Genomic DNA, 17538 nt, shown 5'->3' with positions numbered 1-17538 from the left:
GCATATCATCACTTATAAAAATGGATATAGTAAAACTCAGATTAATTATTTTCTTATAAGAAAATTAGATCGTTTAGATTGCAAATATTGTAAAATTATTCCGAGTGAAAATTTGTGTACCTAACATCAATTATTAGTTTTGGACTTTAAGATAAAGAGGCAGAAAATAAAAAAATAAAGTAAAACGATATTCTAGGATTAGATGGGGCATTTAAAAAATATTAATAAAAATATTTTTAAGAGTAAGATTTTGTCTATTCATGAGGATGTTAATGTTATGTGGAAAAAAATGACAAGTCATATTAAGAATATTGCAAAAAATGTACTTAGAGTATCAAAAGAAAAAGCTCCTAATAGTAAAAATAGTTGTTGGTGAAATCAAAAAATGCAAGAAAAGAAAAAAATTAGTTTAGATGTAAAAATTCTGATAATAGAGAAAGATATAAAGAGGCACGTAACGAATCTAAGAAAGCAATATGTGATGCAAAGATCTTAGCTTTTAATGATTTATATAATAAATTAGATACTAAGGAGAGAAAGATATATGTATAAGTTAGCCAAACAAAGAGATAGTAATAATAATTTTGTTCAAGTGAAATGTATTAAGGATGAAGATCAAAAAATAATTTTCTTAGAAGATGATATTCAGCAAAGGTGGATGAGATATTTTGCTAAACTTTTTAATGAAGAATGTGAAAATACGATTGACTGTAGTGACCTTACCACCCTAAATAAAAGATATATGTTTCTATAGCGTATTAATAAAACCGAAGTTAGAGAGACTTCAAAGAAAATGAAGTATGAAAAAGTTGTTGGACCTGATTATATTACAATGGAGGTGTGGAAATGCTTAGGAGGTGAAGGAATTTCTTTGCTTACTAAATTTTTTAATACTGTTTTGAAGACTAAAAAGATGTCAAATGAGTGGAGAATGAGTGTGTTAATTCTTATTTTTAAAAATAACGATAATGCACAAGATTATGCGAATTACAGAGGAATTAAGTTAATGTGTCATACTTTAAAACTATTGGAGCGTAGGTTGCGGCGTGATACTAATGTTTCTCAAAATCAATTTTGATTCATGCTGGGTAGGTCTACTATGGAAGTCATACATTTATTGAGAGGTTTGATGGAAAAATATAGAGAGAATAAAAAGGGTCTAAATATGATATTTATTGATTTAGAAAAATATATGATAAAGTTTCAAGAAAAGTGCTATGGAGAGTTCTTGAAAAGAAAAGAGTTAATAATGCTTATATTAAAATCATTAAAGATATATATGCAAGAACTATTAGTTGTGTTCAGACACAAGATGGTTTCACTAAGTATTTTCCTATTTCGGTTGGATTACATCAAGGATCAGTCTTAAGCCCATATCTTTTTGCTTTAGTCATGGATGTTCTCACTAGACATTTGCAAGAGGATGTACCTTGGTGTATGCTTTTTGTTGATGATATTCTTCTTGTTGATAAGACTAGAAAGGGAGTTGAAGGTAAACTTTAATTATGGAAGTCAACCTTAGAGTCTAAAAATTTTCTCTTATATCTAAAATTGAATATATGGAGTGTAATTTTAGTAGTAATAGACCTAGTGAGGGGATAGTGACTTTGGGCAATCAAGTAATTAATAAGAGTACACATTTTAGATATCTTGGATCTATTGTTCAGAGTGATTGTGAAATAGATGGGAATATTATCATCAAAATTCAAGTTGGATGGTTGAAGTGGAGGAATGCATAGGGCTTGTTGTGTGATAGAAAAATCCTCAAACTTAAGGGAAAATTCTATAAGATGGTGTTGAGACCTGCAATGCTTTATGGTGTCGAATATTGGCCATTAAAAGAGAAGCATAATACTAAATTAAGTGTTGCAGAGATGAGGATGCTCAAGTGGATGAGTGGCTTTACCCTTAGAGATAGGATACGAAATGAGCACATACGTGAAAAGGTTGGAGTAGCACAAGTGGAAGATAAGATTAGAGAGAGTCGCCTTAGATGATTTGATCACATAAAACGGTAGCATTCCGATGACCCGGTTAGGAAAGTAAAGGTATTAGATTTGAGTTTTGTTAAGAAAGGTATAGGTAGACCTAAAAAGACTTAGTTAGAAAATATTAGAAGTGATCTCTCTTTGTTAGATTTAAATGAGAATTTGACTTTTAACAAGACACAATGGAGAAAAAGGATTCATGTAGCCGACCGCACGTAATGGGACAAAGGCTTGATCTTGTTGTTGTTGTTCTTGAAGCACATTTTTAGATATTTGATAGGAAGTTGCTATCCAATAAATAACATGTCATTTGATCATAGTGGATATTCTAATGCTGATTTTATAGGAAAGTTGATAGAAAAAGCATATCTAGAGCATGTAGATTCATAAGACATCCCAAGACTCATGATCAAGAAGAAAATAAAATTTAGTAGCTATCTCCACCGCTGAAGCAGAACATATAGCAGCACGTAGCTCTATTGCTCAAGTCTTATGACTCAAGCAATAGCCACTTGATTTTAGAATTCTTGTTGAGAAAACACCTGTTATGTGTGACAAAACTAGCATCATATGTATAACAAAGAGTATTATACAATATTGCAAAACTAAGCATATTGACACTAGCCATCACTTTATCCAAGATCATGTATCCAAGGGTGACATAGAAACTCATTTCATTGCCATAAAAATCAATTTGTGGACATATTCATGAAACCATTTGTCATAGCAGGTTTAGTATCCTAAGAATTAAATTGGATGTTATAGATGTAGAAACCTAATTTAATTCATGAAGTTGTCTTCCCATTAGCTTGATTAATTATTTGTTTGCTTTTATTTGTTTTATTCTTACCCATTTTTTTTGTTTATGTTCCCTAGTTTGTTTCTCTCGAGATGTCTTAAAAGAAAAATCTTCAGGATGTTACTAAGTGAATTTGCAAACGAAGGATGGCAAAAGAACCAAATTATGCAATCATAAAATTCTCATACGATTGACCAAATTAGTTATTAAAAAATGCATTAAATAACCGTTTACATCAAATCAATCATATTATATGACCAACATTGTAACATATGATTCGTCTTTCAATTAAACTATATATTTTCTAGCCATTGGGACAATCAATGTGATGAACTTATCATACTTTACACTCTATATCCTAATATAATATATACCCTCTTGTATGATCACAGATCCTAGAATGCTTAAAAATAACCCTACCAGCCACTAATTCACTCACATTCCTTCTTCCAATCCTTGAGAGCTTATGAATGAGTTGAGATCAAGAGGCATTGAATCACCAGCATGTATTCAACAACACAATCACAATTTCAGGGATGTCTATGATGCAATGGCCTGCGAGCATTATAGAAGATCCTCAATCAATGATTCAAACCTCCATCTATGATCTCTTTTTCAGTGCTACACTCCAGATCTTATTTTTCAGGAGCTCATTCACATCACTCAGAATTACTCTTTGAATTTTTCTCCAACCTTATCACCAATGCCAAGCATACCTTTATGTGATCAATTGTATATCAATGATAGGTGATATCCCTGATCAGGGTTGCACGACTAACTTCAGATATCTAATTCTAGTGTTCATTCACACACTATCACTACCAAAGCCACTTATGATTGATCAAACATTAATCAAGTTTTGTGAAACTCACCTTTGACTCATCATCAACCCCTAATTATAAGTCTCATACAAAATGCTCAAGTTATTCAATATATGCTTTACCGATTCTCAAAACGGATGATCATATCAATATCATCCCACTTCTCTCCATTAGTAACTTATTACTGCATTACTTGCACCAAATTCAATGCCACTATTATCTTCATCGAATACATTACAAAACTTAACTCTTTGCAACCCAAAAGTTAAGTGATGTCAAAATCTTGTTTTTAGTGGTGTGACCGCATATGCCCTGCAACTTAAAGAAAATTTATGCTATGCCAAACAGCATAGTCTTATTCTTGCTTCCTTCATCAATCACTCATTGCATATCCTCCTTAATGAAACAATTCGTGTCTTCAATATTGACGAGAATGATAATGAAAAAAGTGAAGAAGACGCAGCATCTCCTACACCACCTCCACACCAAGCTCCTCTAGCTTATACAAACCCTCAAGATGCTTGGAATAGCTATTTGTCCAGCCTCAAGCACAAAATAGATGATCAAATTGACCAAGAAATTGAGAAATTGCAGCAGCAACAAAATGAAGAGAGATGGCAACAATAGCAGCAGCAACACATACATAATAGTCTATTTGTCTTTGCTTATATTTGAATTTTTTTATAGCTGTACATCTCTCCTTTTTATGTGTCAAAGGAGAAGTTAGAAGTTTGGTTGTAAACTTTTTTTTTTTTTTCGCACTTTGCAGTAATGTTTAAGTGTTTCTACAGCTTGTTATTAAAATTCAAATTGTGAGTTGTGTCTATTCAAATTTTTTGCTTAATATATGCTAGATTTTTTTTTTTAACATGCATTAGGCACTATAATTTTATGTACTCACATAATCTTACACTCAATGCATATAAAAGAGAAATATAAGAAGGCTCATAGTTTAAGACGATGAAAATATGTTTAACACTATTAAACTCCAAAATCTCAGTATATGATTAAAATATGTTTACCACCATTAAAAAGAAAAAAACCTAACTAGCATTAAAATGTTTTCATAATTACAAACATAATTTGATTTGACCTAGCAATATTTAATATAAAGTTGTACAGCTATATGCACTAGCATTTATAGTACAAATTGGGAAGAGAAAATTCAAATAACAAAGACGCCAAGAATAACATACAGAACTCAAACAAAGCTCATAGTTTAAGATGATTAACCTAGTCTGTGATCCAACTCAAGATAGCTTACAAGTCTAGACATTCATGCTAATTCAGAAGAATTAAAGGCATGAGCTTTAACATCTAAAATGTTTTTTGAGTCGTATATTTGCATGTCTTTGAGGTATATAAATTGCTATGATAAGTAGCACGCACACGTATAGAATAGAAATAAATACAATAAAAAGAAAACCAATAAAAATTGATCAAAATTGATCGTATTGTACAAGCAAGAATTATACTGCACGATTACCTAGAACTCAAATTCAGAAAATTTATAATACGATCTAGTTCTCTTTTAAAACATATATGGATAACTTTTATTGAGATAAGAAATTTGTAATTAATCAAGTTAATTCAAAATGTGAACAAATCATAATGGACGAAGGACATGATATTGTACAATCAACATAATTATCTCCATGTAAGTGATAGTTTAAGTTGTCTTAATTATGGCAGTTTAAATTTTGAATTGTATGAACAATGTATATCATACTATATAATAGGTGTTCTGAATTAATTTAATTAATCAGCTTAATTTTATGGAATAATTTAATACAAATCAAGTTTAGTTTATCACACCGTGATGTAGGGTTAATAAGATCTTATTGGTTAAGACAACTTGATAGGTATTCCTTTAAGGTTGTAATGGAATGCTTCTAAGTTGATCATCCCTAAGGTCATGCTCTGGTGGGGTTTGTAGCCTAATAGTTAAACTTTATAGCTAGTCTTGAAGGGTTGGAAATATATTTTGAAACACAAACTTTTCATCAATAGTATTCAATTTTCTTTCAGTGATTTGATGGTATATTTTAGTAAGATTATTTTCTTCCTTTACTCGATTTTTTTTTATTGATGATTTTATTGAAATTAGGATCCAATATCAACACCCTAAGTTCAAAATCCACCATATAATTTTTAAGCAAAAAATATAGTTTGTGATCACCTTGGAATGAGTTGAGTCAATCTCAAATCAACTTAGAATTCAAGCAAGCTTCAATTGAACTTGGAATTTGGACAAATATTTCCACTATTATTCTAAAGTCAAATCAAATAGTTTAATTAAATAAAACTAATGCAAAACTATTTCATAAATTCTTTCAGGAAAAGAACCCCCAGCTCTCCAAGACTAATAGCTCATGTCAAGAACAAAGAATTCACATGAAAGAACAAAAAGAAGCAACCTAACTCCTAACCATATTCTACAAGACACCTAAGGCTCCGTTTGACGCCACTCTATTTGATAGTCAGCCGAGGAGGCTGACGCCCTCGAAGAAAAGTTATCAAGGTCACCTTGAAAATAGCTACAGAGTTGGCGAAAGAAAGAAATTGGTGGCCAACAATGACCTCAATAGCAAATTCGAAGATAGCAAAAATTTTTACTCTGAGTCAGGTTCCTCAAAGGATAAGAGAAAAGGAACAAGCGAGGCCAATGAATAAGACTGCCGCCTTTTTTTTATCACAAAAACAATGTAATTTTTTTTTAAAAGATGAATGCAAAATGCGCAAACTCATTATTCTCCTCTTTATTGTTATGCATGCATGCATGTTCGAATCATGGATGAGTGACTGATGTATTGCATTTTCAATTGCAGCCTTCCGAGGGAATTCCCAAACTTTTAACTAAGATATTTCTTGTGTGGGTGATTTAGAATTATATCTTCTTAGATGAATATCTCCTTTTGCCAGAGATTGGTTTTCACAGCGCCACCCATCTACACTCTCCCACCTAGAAGGGACTTGCACTTTACGTATTGTAGATTTTGTCGCAAAAGGAAAGGATTCGTGATATGCTTCTTGAAGGATCAAGAAGGGGAGACACATTTCGAGTAGATACAAACTCCTAGACCAAGAGAGAAAAAAAAACAGAAAATTTCTTTCATGCCTGCTGAATACAGCCTTTACATGGTATTTATCGAGTTTTTCTGAACCCAACTAGCAAGGTCTTTTATTAGGGTTGGTTTAAACATTAAATACAAATAATATCTAAAACTCCTTATTTATTAATACATTTATTGCTTGTAAGCTGAACCGGTATGTTTGGTTTATGTTTGTTGAACCAGATGTCTTTCTTCTAAACCGTGGCTGTTGTTTGGATCAGCTGGGTGTTATTTTTTTTTTTTTGTTGGAACGGGGGTATCTACCCGCTGTCACTCCAAATGAAGCGTTTGGCAGCGTAACTAATTCCTCGGCAGAACCTAGCAAGGCCACCCACCGGCATCGGGCTCGCATTTGTGCTACCTCACTGAAGAGGCGAGGCCATAGTAGAGGGGATTCGAACACGGGATGGGGGGTTCCCAACCGTGCTCGCCCACCAAACACCCTAAGCCTCGGTGGGTTCAGCTGGGAGATTTGGGTAGCTGGGTAGAGGGAGCTCGGGCGGCTGAACCGTGGGCTACTGTTTGAATTAGCTAAGCAGCTTGGGGTAGTGATTGACCGGCTGAGCCTGTGGGCCGCACTAAGGTAGGCGGTGGGCAAAAAGAGCAAAGGGGATTAATTCCACTTTAATTACTTATAATAGAAAACTAAAATTTGGAAGGAATTAGGAAAGTTTATTTAGGGGAAGAGGACTGATTTAAATTCAGATTTGAGAAGGAATTGAGAAAGGTTTATTTAGAAAATAGGGCTGATTTCAATTCAGATTTGAAAGGAAATTAGAAAAGTTTTATTTATGAAAACAGGATTGACTTGAATTTAAATTTGGGAGGAAAGTAGGAATGTTTATAATAGGGTTAATTGTGTTGTTTTATTTTCATTATGGGATTTTTTTTTTTTTTTTTTATATATAGTTCTCTTTGGAGTTGTTCCTAGCAGAGCCTAGGGTTTGTGGAGAGTCGATTTACCTCTCAAATAGTAGATCAATTTGTATATTGGTTTGTTGTGCTAATATTAAAAGACATTAGCACATAATTTCATTCTCTCCTTGGTTTCTGCTACATTTTCTCTTCGTTATTGTTGTTTATTTGCTATGTGGAGTTTAGATTCTTATCAAATTGGTGTCAAAGCACCTTTGTTGGGACCTATAGCGGCTAAGAAGATTGAAGCATTGAAGTAGAGGCTTGATGGGGAAGTTGAAAATCTAAAATCTAAATTTGGAGAGTGAATTTCAGCAATTGAGGGCAGACTTTTGAATCTAAAAGATATGATGAAAATGATGTTAGGGTTTCAAGCCAATACAACAACATCAGAGGCAAGGGCACCATTAACCAGACAAGGAAGTAAGAGAAAAACTAATATAGGGACGATGAGGGAGAATTGGGAGGTGGAAATTTTGAGGGAAGAAGAGGAGATGCCACCTTTGGAGCCACTTCAAAGGAGGTGAAAAGTTGAAGCTGTGGGATTTTTGATGGAGCTGCAGAGTTTGGAAGGAGAAGAATCTGGGGAGAAGATAGAAGCATCAGACATGATTCAATCACTTCTGTAGCATTATCGAAAGGTGTTCGAACCAGTTCAAGGGTTGCCTCCTTTGCGGGAACACGAGCATGCCATCGTCTTGAAAGAAGGAGCCTCACCTATCAATGTTCGTTCGTACCATTATCTTCAAATCCTGAAGGATGAGATCAAGAGATTAATCATAGAGATGTTGGAGGTAGGGATCACTCAAACCGGTGTCAATTTCTTTTCCAGTTCAATTCTATTAGTCTAGTGCTTCAGCAACAATTTCTTCGTTCCACCTTGAGGACAAAGTGGCTCCTTGAGGAAGTTATGGATCAGCTGAGCCTATGGGCCCCACTATGGTGGGCGGCAGGCATGAAGAGCAAAGGGGATTAATTCCACTTTAATTACTTATCATAGAAAATTAAAATTGAGAGGAAATTAAGAAATTTTATTTAGGGAAAGATGACTGATTTGAATTCAGATTCAAATCTAGGAGGAATTAAGAAAAATTTATTTAGGGAAAGATGTTTGATTTGAATTCAGATTTGTGAGAGAATTAGGAAAATTTTATTTAGCTAGGCGGCATGGGGCAACTAGGCGGAGGGTGTTAGGTGACTAAACCATGGGTTGCTGCGTTCTTTTTTACACTTTGATGATAAACATTCAGTTGTATATCATTGTCTCTTGCTTGCTCTTCCAAATATTTGACCGAATCATTCGTATTGTTCCTGCCTTGTTTTCTTGTCCGATTGAATGTGTTGTTTATTAACATGTGTTGTTTCTTAACAAGTTGCCTTCTAGGGCTAGGCTTTTTGTTCATCAACTCATTTGTCATCAACTTAGATAAAACTTATCATCACGGGGGCACACATCTTCACTAACTGACTGGAAGGAACTCGCACAACTATTCACTGCAAATCTTATCACAAACAGGGGAGCAACCTCCAAAGCTTTTAAGGTAGCACGATTTTCATGTTTTTTGAGACACTCAAAGGGCCTTATGGGTAGTTCATTGGATTCTCCTAGAAGACAAGAGAGAGAGAAGGGATGAGTGAATACAATGGCTGATCTCAATATAGAATTTTCATGCTTTTGAAATATTTTAGAACAAAGAATTGGTTTGTTCTTGAAGGTTCATAGAGTCTTATTAACTTATGTAGGCTGCTCAACTAAGATAACGAGAACCACATTAAGCTCAAATTATTTGTCTTCCTAGGGCCTCAATTCTCCTATAGGTCATTTTCCTAGGGGCCTCAGCTCGCCATCAGGGAACAATCTTACCATATTAAACTCGACCCTAGGATGAGATCACATAATCTCTGCAACCAAGTAGGTCTACCTCTTTTATTGCTAGTTGGGTTATCATTATAAGTTGAAATTTCTCAGATGATGGTCTCATAACTTGCCTAAGTCAGAAGTTGAAGACTTTGAACTTTGGCAAGTTGTGCTCCTAATCAAGTTGTGCTCCTAATGTTAGTGGAACATTATTCTATTCTAATTATTCTACACACGGTGATACATGACTTCCCCAAGCACTTCAAAAAATTGGACGGGTTCCCCGAGTACAATCGTGAACACTAACGAGTTTTTTAACGTAAGCAATGCCACCCCCCCCCCCCCCCTTTGGGAGGATTTCCCCTTTGGGATGATTTGGGGGGGCAGATGGCTGTTGTTTGGCCTTGGCTATTCGGTTCCTGCTCCCTAGCTTTCCCGATTCCCTTTGCTTTGGTTGTTCGGTTCCTGCTCTCTGGCTTTCCTGGATCACCTTGCTTTGGCTATTCGGTTCCTGCTCCCTGGCTTACCCAGTTCCCCTTGCTTTGGCTGTTCGGTTGCAGTTGTTGTCCCTTTGCTTTACACTGTTCTAGTTGGCTGTTTTGGGCGGCTGCTTGGGTATCTTTTGAGCTCCTTTTCGCTATTTTGGTTGGTTGTTTTGGGTGGCTATTTGGTGTCTTTTGGGCTTCTTTTTGTCTATTTATAGTGATGTTTTGTGACTGTTTTAGAAGAATGTTATGTGATTATTTTTGGAGTAAAAAAAAACCGAGGGTTTTCTCTAGCTTGCGAACTAGCTTCTTTTTCCCTTCCCCTCTATAACTTCGTCTTGGACTTATATCTATTTCTTCTATCCATGGTTTACACCCCCACTGTATCTTTCTTCTTAAACTACAAAAGGTTTTAAGGTGTTGTGTCCTTTTATTTGAAGTTGTAAGGTGTGGTCGTGTTTATTTAAGTTATTTGGAAAGGAAGCGATTATTTGCATACCTAGTAGGCTTCTCGTTATTTTTTATGCATCAATTTGGTATCAGAGATTATTTGCATACCTAAACACTGTCGTTACCAGGTCCCAAGTCTTGGATGAAAAAAGTGGAGGGTTGCGTTAGGTAGTCGACAACCAACGTAAAACTTGTCGAATAATAATGACATGAATCATTTAAGAAATTGTGTTAATGCTCGAGCGTCCCCTAGAAGCGAGGCGCTGTATGGCCTGAATACAAGACAAGTGTGCAATGGCCGCTACACCGACGCCCGAGTGCAGTGTTAAATAGGCAAGGGTTCCCACATCAAGGACGGATGTGGGCAATGAAGCTAGTCCATGAAACTAAAAATATGAAATTATAATTAGGATAAGAACTTGAAATATAGGTTCCCTTATAGGAAAATTAATCAAATTCATAGATATTATAATTCATATGAAGTTAAATATTTTGTGCATTTAGGAAACTAAATGGGTTAAAGAGAAGGCTAAGGAAATTGATAATTTAGGATTTAATATTTGGTAATCCGGTAGGAGTCATACTAGAAATGGTGTAGGTGTTATTATAGATAAGAGTTTAAAGTATAATGTTATAAAAATTAATAGGATTGGAGATAGAATTATAGCTTTAAACATTATTGTTAATACTAAGATTGTTAATATTATAAGTGCTTATGCTCCTCAAGTAGGTTTGGATAAGAGTTATAAATTAAAGTTTTGAAATGACTTAGAAGAATTAATACAAAGATACCTTTTGAAGAAAGAGTTTTAATTGGAGAATATTTAAATGGACATGTTGGTAGAGAGGTAGATGATTTTAAAAGTATTCATGGTGGCTATGGGTTTAAAACGACAAATGAAAGTGGAAAGATCATATTAGATTTTTATTTAACTTATAATTTTTAATTGCTAATATTTTATTTAAGAAAATGAATGAACATCTGATCACTTATAAAAATGGATATAGTACAACTCAGATTGACTATTTTCTTATAAGAAAATTAGATCGTTTCGATTGCAAAGATTGTAAAGTTATTACGAGTGAAAATTTATGTACCCAACATCGATTATTAGTTTTGAACTTTAAGATAAAGGGATAATAAATAATAAATAAAGTAAAACGATATTCTAGGATTAGATTAGGAGCATTTAAAGAATATTAATAAAAATATTTTTGAGAGTAAGATTTTAATTATTAAGATTTTATTTGTGTATGAGGATGTTAATATTATGTGGGAAAAAGTGGCTAGTAATATTAAGAATATTGCAAAAGATGTGCTTGGAGTATCAAAGGGAATAACTCCTAATAATAAAAGTAGTTTGTGGTGGTATCCAAATGTACAAGAAAATATTAAAATAAGAAAATTTGTTATAAAAATTAGTTTAATTTTAAAAATTTTGATAATTGGGAAAGATATAAAGATGCTCGTAAGGAATCTAAAAAAATAATATGCGATGCAAAGACCATAGCTTTTAGTGATTTATATAATAGATTAGATACTAAGGATGGAGAAGAATATATGTATAAGTTAGTCAAACAAAGAGATAGGAGTAGTAAGGATTTAGTTCAAGTGAATTGTATTAAGGATGTAGATCAAAAAAATACTTTTCTTAGAAGATGATATTCAACAAAAGGTGGATGAGATATTTTGCTAAACTTTTTAATGAAGATTGTGAAAATAAGATTGCCTGTAGTGACCTTAGCATCCTAAATGAAAATAAAGATTTTTATTTTTATCGGCGTATTAATAAAACCGAAGTTAGAGAGGCTTTAAAAAAAATGAAGGGTGGAAATGCTAATGGACCTAATGATATTCTAATAGAGATGTGGAAATGCTGAGGAGATGAAGGAATTTTTTGGCTTACTAAACTTTTTAATACTATTTTGAAAACTAAAAAGATGCCCGATGAGAGGATAATGAGTGTCTTAATTCCTCTTTTTAAGAATAAAGGTGACGCACAAGATTGTGCGAATTATAGAGGAATTAAGTTAATGTGTCATACTTTAAAACTATGGGAGCGAGTTATGGAACATAGGTTGCGACGTAATACTAATGTTTCTCAAAATCAATTTGGATTCATGTGGGGTAGGTCGGTTATGGAAGCCATACATTTATTAAGAGGTTTGATGGAAAAATATGGAGAAAATAAGGATGATCTACATATGATATTTATTGATTTAGAAAAAAGCATATGATAAAGTTCCAAGAGAAGTGCTATGAAGAGTTCTTGAAAAGAAAGGAGTTAATAACGCTTATATTCAAATCATTAAAGATATGTATGTAGGAGCTATTACTTGTGTTCAAACACAAGGTGGTTTGACCAAGTATTTTCCTATTTCGGTTGGGTTACATTAAGGATCAGCCTTAAGCCCATATCTTTTTACTTTAGTCATGAATGTTCTCACTAGACATTTAGGATGTACCTTGGCATATGTTTTTTGCTTATGATATTCTTCTTATTGATAAGACTAGAGAGGGAGTTGAAGGTAAACATGAATTATGGAGGTCAACCTTAGAGTCTAAAGGTTTTCGCTTAAGTAGATTTAAAACACAATATATGGAGTATAATTTTAGTATTAATACACCTAGTGAGGGGATTGTGACTTTGGGCGATCAAGTCATTAATAAGAGTACACGTTTTAGATATCTTAAATCTATTGTTCAGAGTGATGATGAAATAGATGGGGATATTATCAGCAGAATTCAAGTTGGATGGTTGAAGTGGAGGAATGCATCAGGCTTGTTGTGTGATAGAAAAGTACCCCTCAAGCTCAAGGGAAAAATCTATAAGATGGTGTTGACGCCTGCAATGCTTTATGGTGCTGAATGTTGGCCATTAAAAGAGAAGCGTAATAGTAAGTTAAGTGTGATAGAGATGAGGATGCTCAGGTGGATGAGTGGCTTTACCCTTAGAGATAGGATACGAAATGAGCATATACGTGAAAAGGTTGGAGTAGCTCAGTAGAAGATAAGATTAGAGAGAATCGCCTTAGATGGTTTGGTCACATAAAACGGCGACCTTCCGATGACCTGGTTAGGAGAGTAGAAGTATTAGATTTGACTTATGTTAAGAAAGATAGATGTAGGCCTAAAAAGACTTGGTTAGAAAATATTATGAATGACCTTTCTTTAATAGATTTAAATGAGAATTTGACTTTTAATAGGATAGAATGGAGAAAAAGAATTCATGTAGCCGACCCCACGAAGTAGGATAAAGGCTTGATGTTGTTGTTGTTGTTGTAATTTGGTATAAGAAACTTAGGTTTTTATGAGTCTTTTTTCTTTCTAAATAAAATGGACATTCCAACAAACAGATGGGTCCCGTCCCAAGGAAGTTCTACCGATCCAATCCATAACAAGCTTTACAAAATTCAGGAGAAAATAAATTTGTGTGCAGAAAGATATGAGAAGAAAAATAGACTGCTTCTAGCCGAGTTTAATCAAGAAAAGGTGATGATCGAAAAGAAGAATGCTGCTTTGATTCGGGAGTTGGATATGGCTCAATCTGCGCTTGATGGATGTTTTAAAGCTATCTCATCGGGAGATTAAAATTCTCTCCCATGGGAGAAATGATGTAAGCCCCCCCCCCCCCCCCGGGCGGATGGCTACTGTTTGGCCTTGGTTGTTTAGTTCCTGCTCCATGGCTTTCCTGGTTCCCCTTACTTTGGTTGTTCGGTTCCTGCTCCCTAGCTTTCCTAGTTCCCCTTTGGTTGTTCGATTGTTGTTGTTGTCCCTTGGCTTTCCCCTATTCTTGTTGGTTGTTTTGTGCGATTGCTTGGGTGTCTTTTGAGCTCCTTTCTCTTATTTTGGTTGGTTGTTTTGGGCAGCTGTTTAGGTGTCTTTTGGGCTTCTTTTTCTCTATTTATAGTGATATTTGGTGACTGTTTTAGAAGAATGTTATGTGTAAATTTTTCGAGTAAAAAAAATCTAAGGGTTTTCTCTAGCTTGTGAGCTAGCTTCTTTTCCCCTTCCCCTCTATGACTTCGTCTTGAACTTATATATATTTCTTCTATCTATGGTTTACACCCCATTGTATTTTTCTTCTTAAACTATAAAAGATTGTAAGGTGTTGTGTCCTTTTATTTGAAGTTGTAAGGTCTAGTCATGTTTATTTACGTTATTTTGAAAGGAAGTGATTATTGGCATACCTAGTAGGCTTCTCGTTTTTTTGGTTGTATCATTTCTCAAGTACCTCATGAATGACTCGCTAGCAAAAAAGGAACTTAGGAGAAATATTTGTATCAATGTGCCAAATAAAATATACTAATATATTAATTTATCTTATGAATAACAAATCATTCAAGTCATATGTGCTCCAAGTCCTAGACACTGAGCTAATTTCAAAAAAAAAACTTTTCTTGTGGCTTAGGTAGCAGGCCCTTAATTGCATCAAGTAACCCATTACAATGATCTTTAATTCTCGTCTTAGAAACTTGATAGTCACATGATAAGTATAGACGGCCACCTTGAAAGTGTGCAACAATGGTCACCCGAAGATGACATTATATGTGGCGGGTGCATCCATCACAATGAAGTCGGCCATTGTCGTGTACTGGGATTTTCCCTCGCCCTGGGTGATGTGTAAGCCAATCATCCCTTCAATATCTCATCACATTCTTGAGAAGTAATAGAATAGATCTATAATGGGGATGAGATGAGAAGCAGATAAGTTCAATTTCTTGAAAACATTAAAAAATTAAGTTGGCTAAGCTTTCCATGTTCATCAATATACTAATAATATGATAGTTAGCAATTAAAGTAGTGATCACCATAGCATCATTAAAAGGACGGTCACTCGCTAGCTTATCCTCTTCAATTAAAGTCACTGGGCCTACTCCAGCCACAAACATCCTGAGCATAGTTCCCAAGTTGACCTCTCTCGATCGAGGTCGCTAAAGACTAGCTTACCGAGATAATTCAACTCCATCTCCTCTAAAGATAGTGAGTACCACCCTGATTATATGAATGGCCTGGATTGAAACTAGCTTGTTCCCTTGGAGAAATTATTCTATGCAGAGTCCAAACGGGAAAAACTATCCTAACTATGCTTTGGCCCTCTATGGGGAGAAAATATTCTTTGTGGAGTCAGCATACATCCAGACTCCAATAAAATGCTGGCACGTAGATATTTAATATTTATATTATTTTTTTACGACCCGATAGCCCAACCTGGTCGAGACTCTTTTTAACTTTTTAAAAAAAAATTGAGATTGATCGTGCCTCTTAAACAAATCTCGACGGTGAGCAATAAAAGAGGACTAAGCAAAATTATAATAATTCTCAGCATTGATGTGGTTGTTGGCAAGTTTCAGTAACTTCGCTAAAGTTCTTGACTATTGCAAGTCAAGTGCATACCTGAATAAGCCCTGCCTAAAGACTTGGGTTAGAGCAGCTTGGGCAACTGTCGGTTCTAGGTTCTTTCACATATATCATCTCCCTCTGGAACTTAATAATGAAGTTTCTCAAGAATTCATGTGGATGCTACCTAATCTTCAAGAAAACCTGTAACTTCTTCAGAGATTTCTAGGCGCTCACAATTTTTGTGATCATCGTCCTTTGAACTTGACAAAGGATGTGATGATGATGCCTAGTGGTAGATGCCAGAACCATCTAAGAGTGGTTGCCTTTAAGGTGATGAAGAACAACGACATTTAATGTGTCTTTGACATCCATCAACGAGGTTATCGATATGCAACAGTCAAGAGGGTCTGATCTTTCCTATTATGACTTTTGGCGGGGTATCTTAAACCTCTTTGGTGGCCTCACTTTTATGATCCCCCTAAAGAACATGTTGGTCAATCTTAATTTCCACCTCCATGCTTGGGTGCGAGAGTGGATTATTCATCAGCAATGCAATAGTGGGTCTCATCTACAGCCAGCATTGAAGCTAACACCATGACACTAATTTACCCTGTTCTAATAACTAAGTTTGAGAATCTTTCTGCCAAGTTCGCCCTTGATATCCCCTCTGGACTCACTCAAATGCCTTTTGGATCATTCTTACGAGTCATTCCTCCATCTCCATCAAATCGCTATGGGCTGTTAAATTTTGGTTGTCCATCAAATACACAATTTGATAGTAAAAGAAATGTGGATGGGCTTTGCGGCTATAAGTAAAGAGCCATATCTGACACAGCTCTAGCTCCCTTCGACAGGTAACTATGGTGACTGCTCTCGACAAGGGCTTCTTGGTCAAGTGCCTAGGGCGAGCGATGTCGGCGGGTGCCCTGAGTGATTCCTTCTTAGCAGAGGATTGTCATGATTGATGAGGCCATAACTTAGGAGTTGGCAGAAGTGAATCTCCTATAATTTGGGTGAGAGGCACTCTCACAGGGGAGAGACGCATTGGCTAAGATGAGTTTTTCCATTTGAATGAGTTATCATGAGTGAAATGCCTCCTGAAGTGGAGATCTGTTGAGGAAATAACTCCCTCAGTCAATCTAGTTGGGATGCATGCTTCTTTGACGAGAGGGAGTTCCATTGGGGTAAGTGCCTGCCCTTGTTGAATCTCATTGAAGCAGATACTTTGACAAAGCCACCTGTTAGGTGAATTCCACGGAGGCAAACTTGGTTGAGCCCTGAGTTTCCTGTGGGGCATATTGGGGTGTACAGTACCCAAACACTAGACCAACTAAAACCCTAATTTTGGAACAGAAAAATAATAAGTGATGGCGCCAAAAGAAAAGAAAAATCATTGTCGAATCATGCACTGCTGCAAGAAAACATGACTTGATCGCTAATGTGCAAACTCGTCAGTGAAACAAGGGCAATAGATAAGGGAAGCATGCATAAGAGAAATACCTGAACGTTCCTATGAAAACTGTATCTAAGCTCGGGGTCGATCTCGGCAACGTTATCGTCTATGTCGGCCTTGCCAGCCACGGAACTCTTACGGGGAACATGCATCGTCGGCATGGAACCAGAATTATTAGTGACTTTCAGCTTTGCGTTAGGAAAATTTTCGCTCCTTTCTTCGCCCCGCCATGGAACGGAGGACAGCAGTTCCTTCTTCATCGCGCGTACTCCGAGAACGGATAAGGGTTCGTTTGGTTCTCAGTTTTACGAA

The 17538-nt window shown here is 35.4% G+C and overlaps 1 protein-coding gene across 2 annotated transcripts in view; it reads right to left on the bottom strand.

Moving 5' to 3' along the window:
* Window positions 1–17532, bottom strand: part of LOC110104613 — a 50923-nt gene extending 33391 nt beyond the window's left edge. For both annotated transcript variants that reach the window (XM_020833787.2, XM_020833788.2), the window contains exon 1: window positions 17274–17532. In XM_020833787.2, coding sequence (XP_020689446.1) covers window positions 17274–17486 — 213 coding nt within the window. In that variant the 5' untranslated portion in view covers window positions 17487–17532. The remainder of the gene's footprint in view (window positions 1–17273) is intronic.
* Between the last annotated feature and the right edge of the window lie 6 nt (window positions 17533–17538).

Source organism: Dendrobium catenatum, unplaced genomic scaffold (assembly GCF_001605985.2).
Source record: "Dendrobium catenatum unplaced genomic scaffold, ASM160598v2 fragScaff_scaffold_1391, whole genome shotgun sequence".
Classification (NCBI taxonomy): domain Eukaryota; kingdom Viridiplantae; phylum Streptophyta; class Magnoliopsida; order Asparagales; family Orchidaceae; genus Dendrobium; species Dendrobium catenatum.
This window is presented reverse-complemented; position numbering and strand designations above follow the sequence as displayed.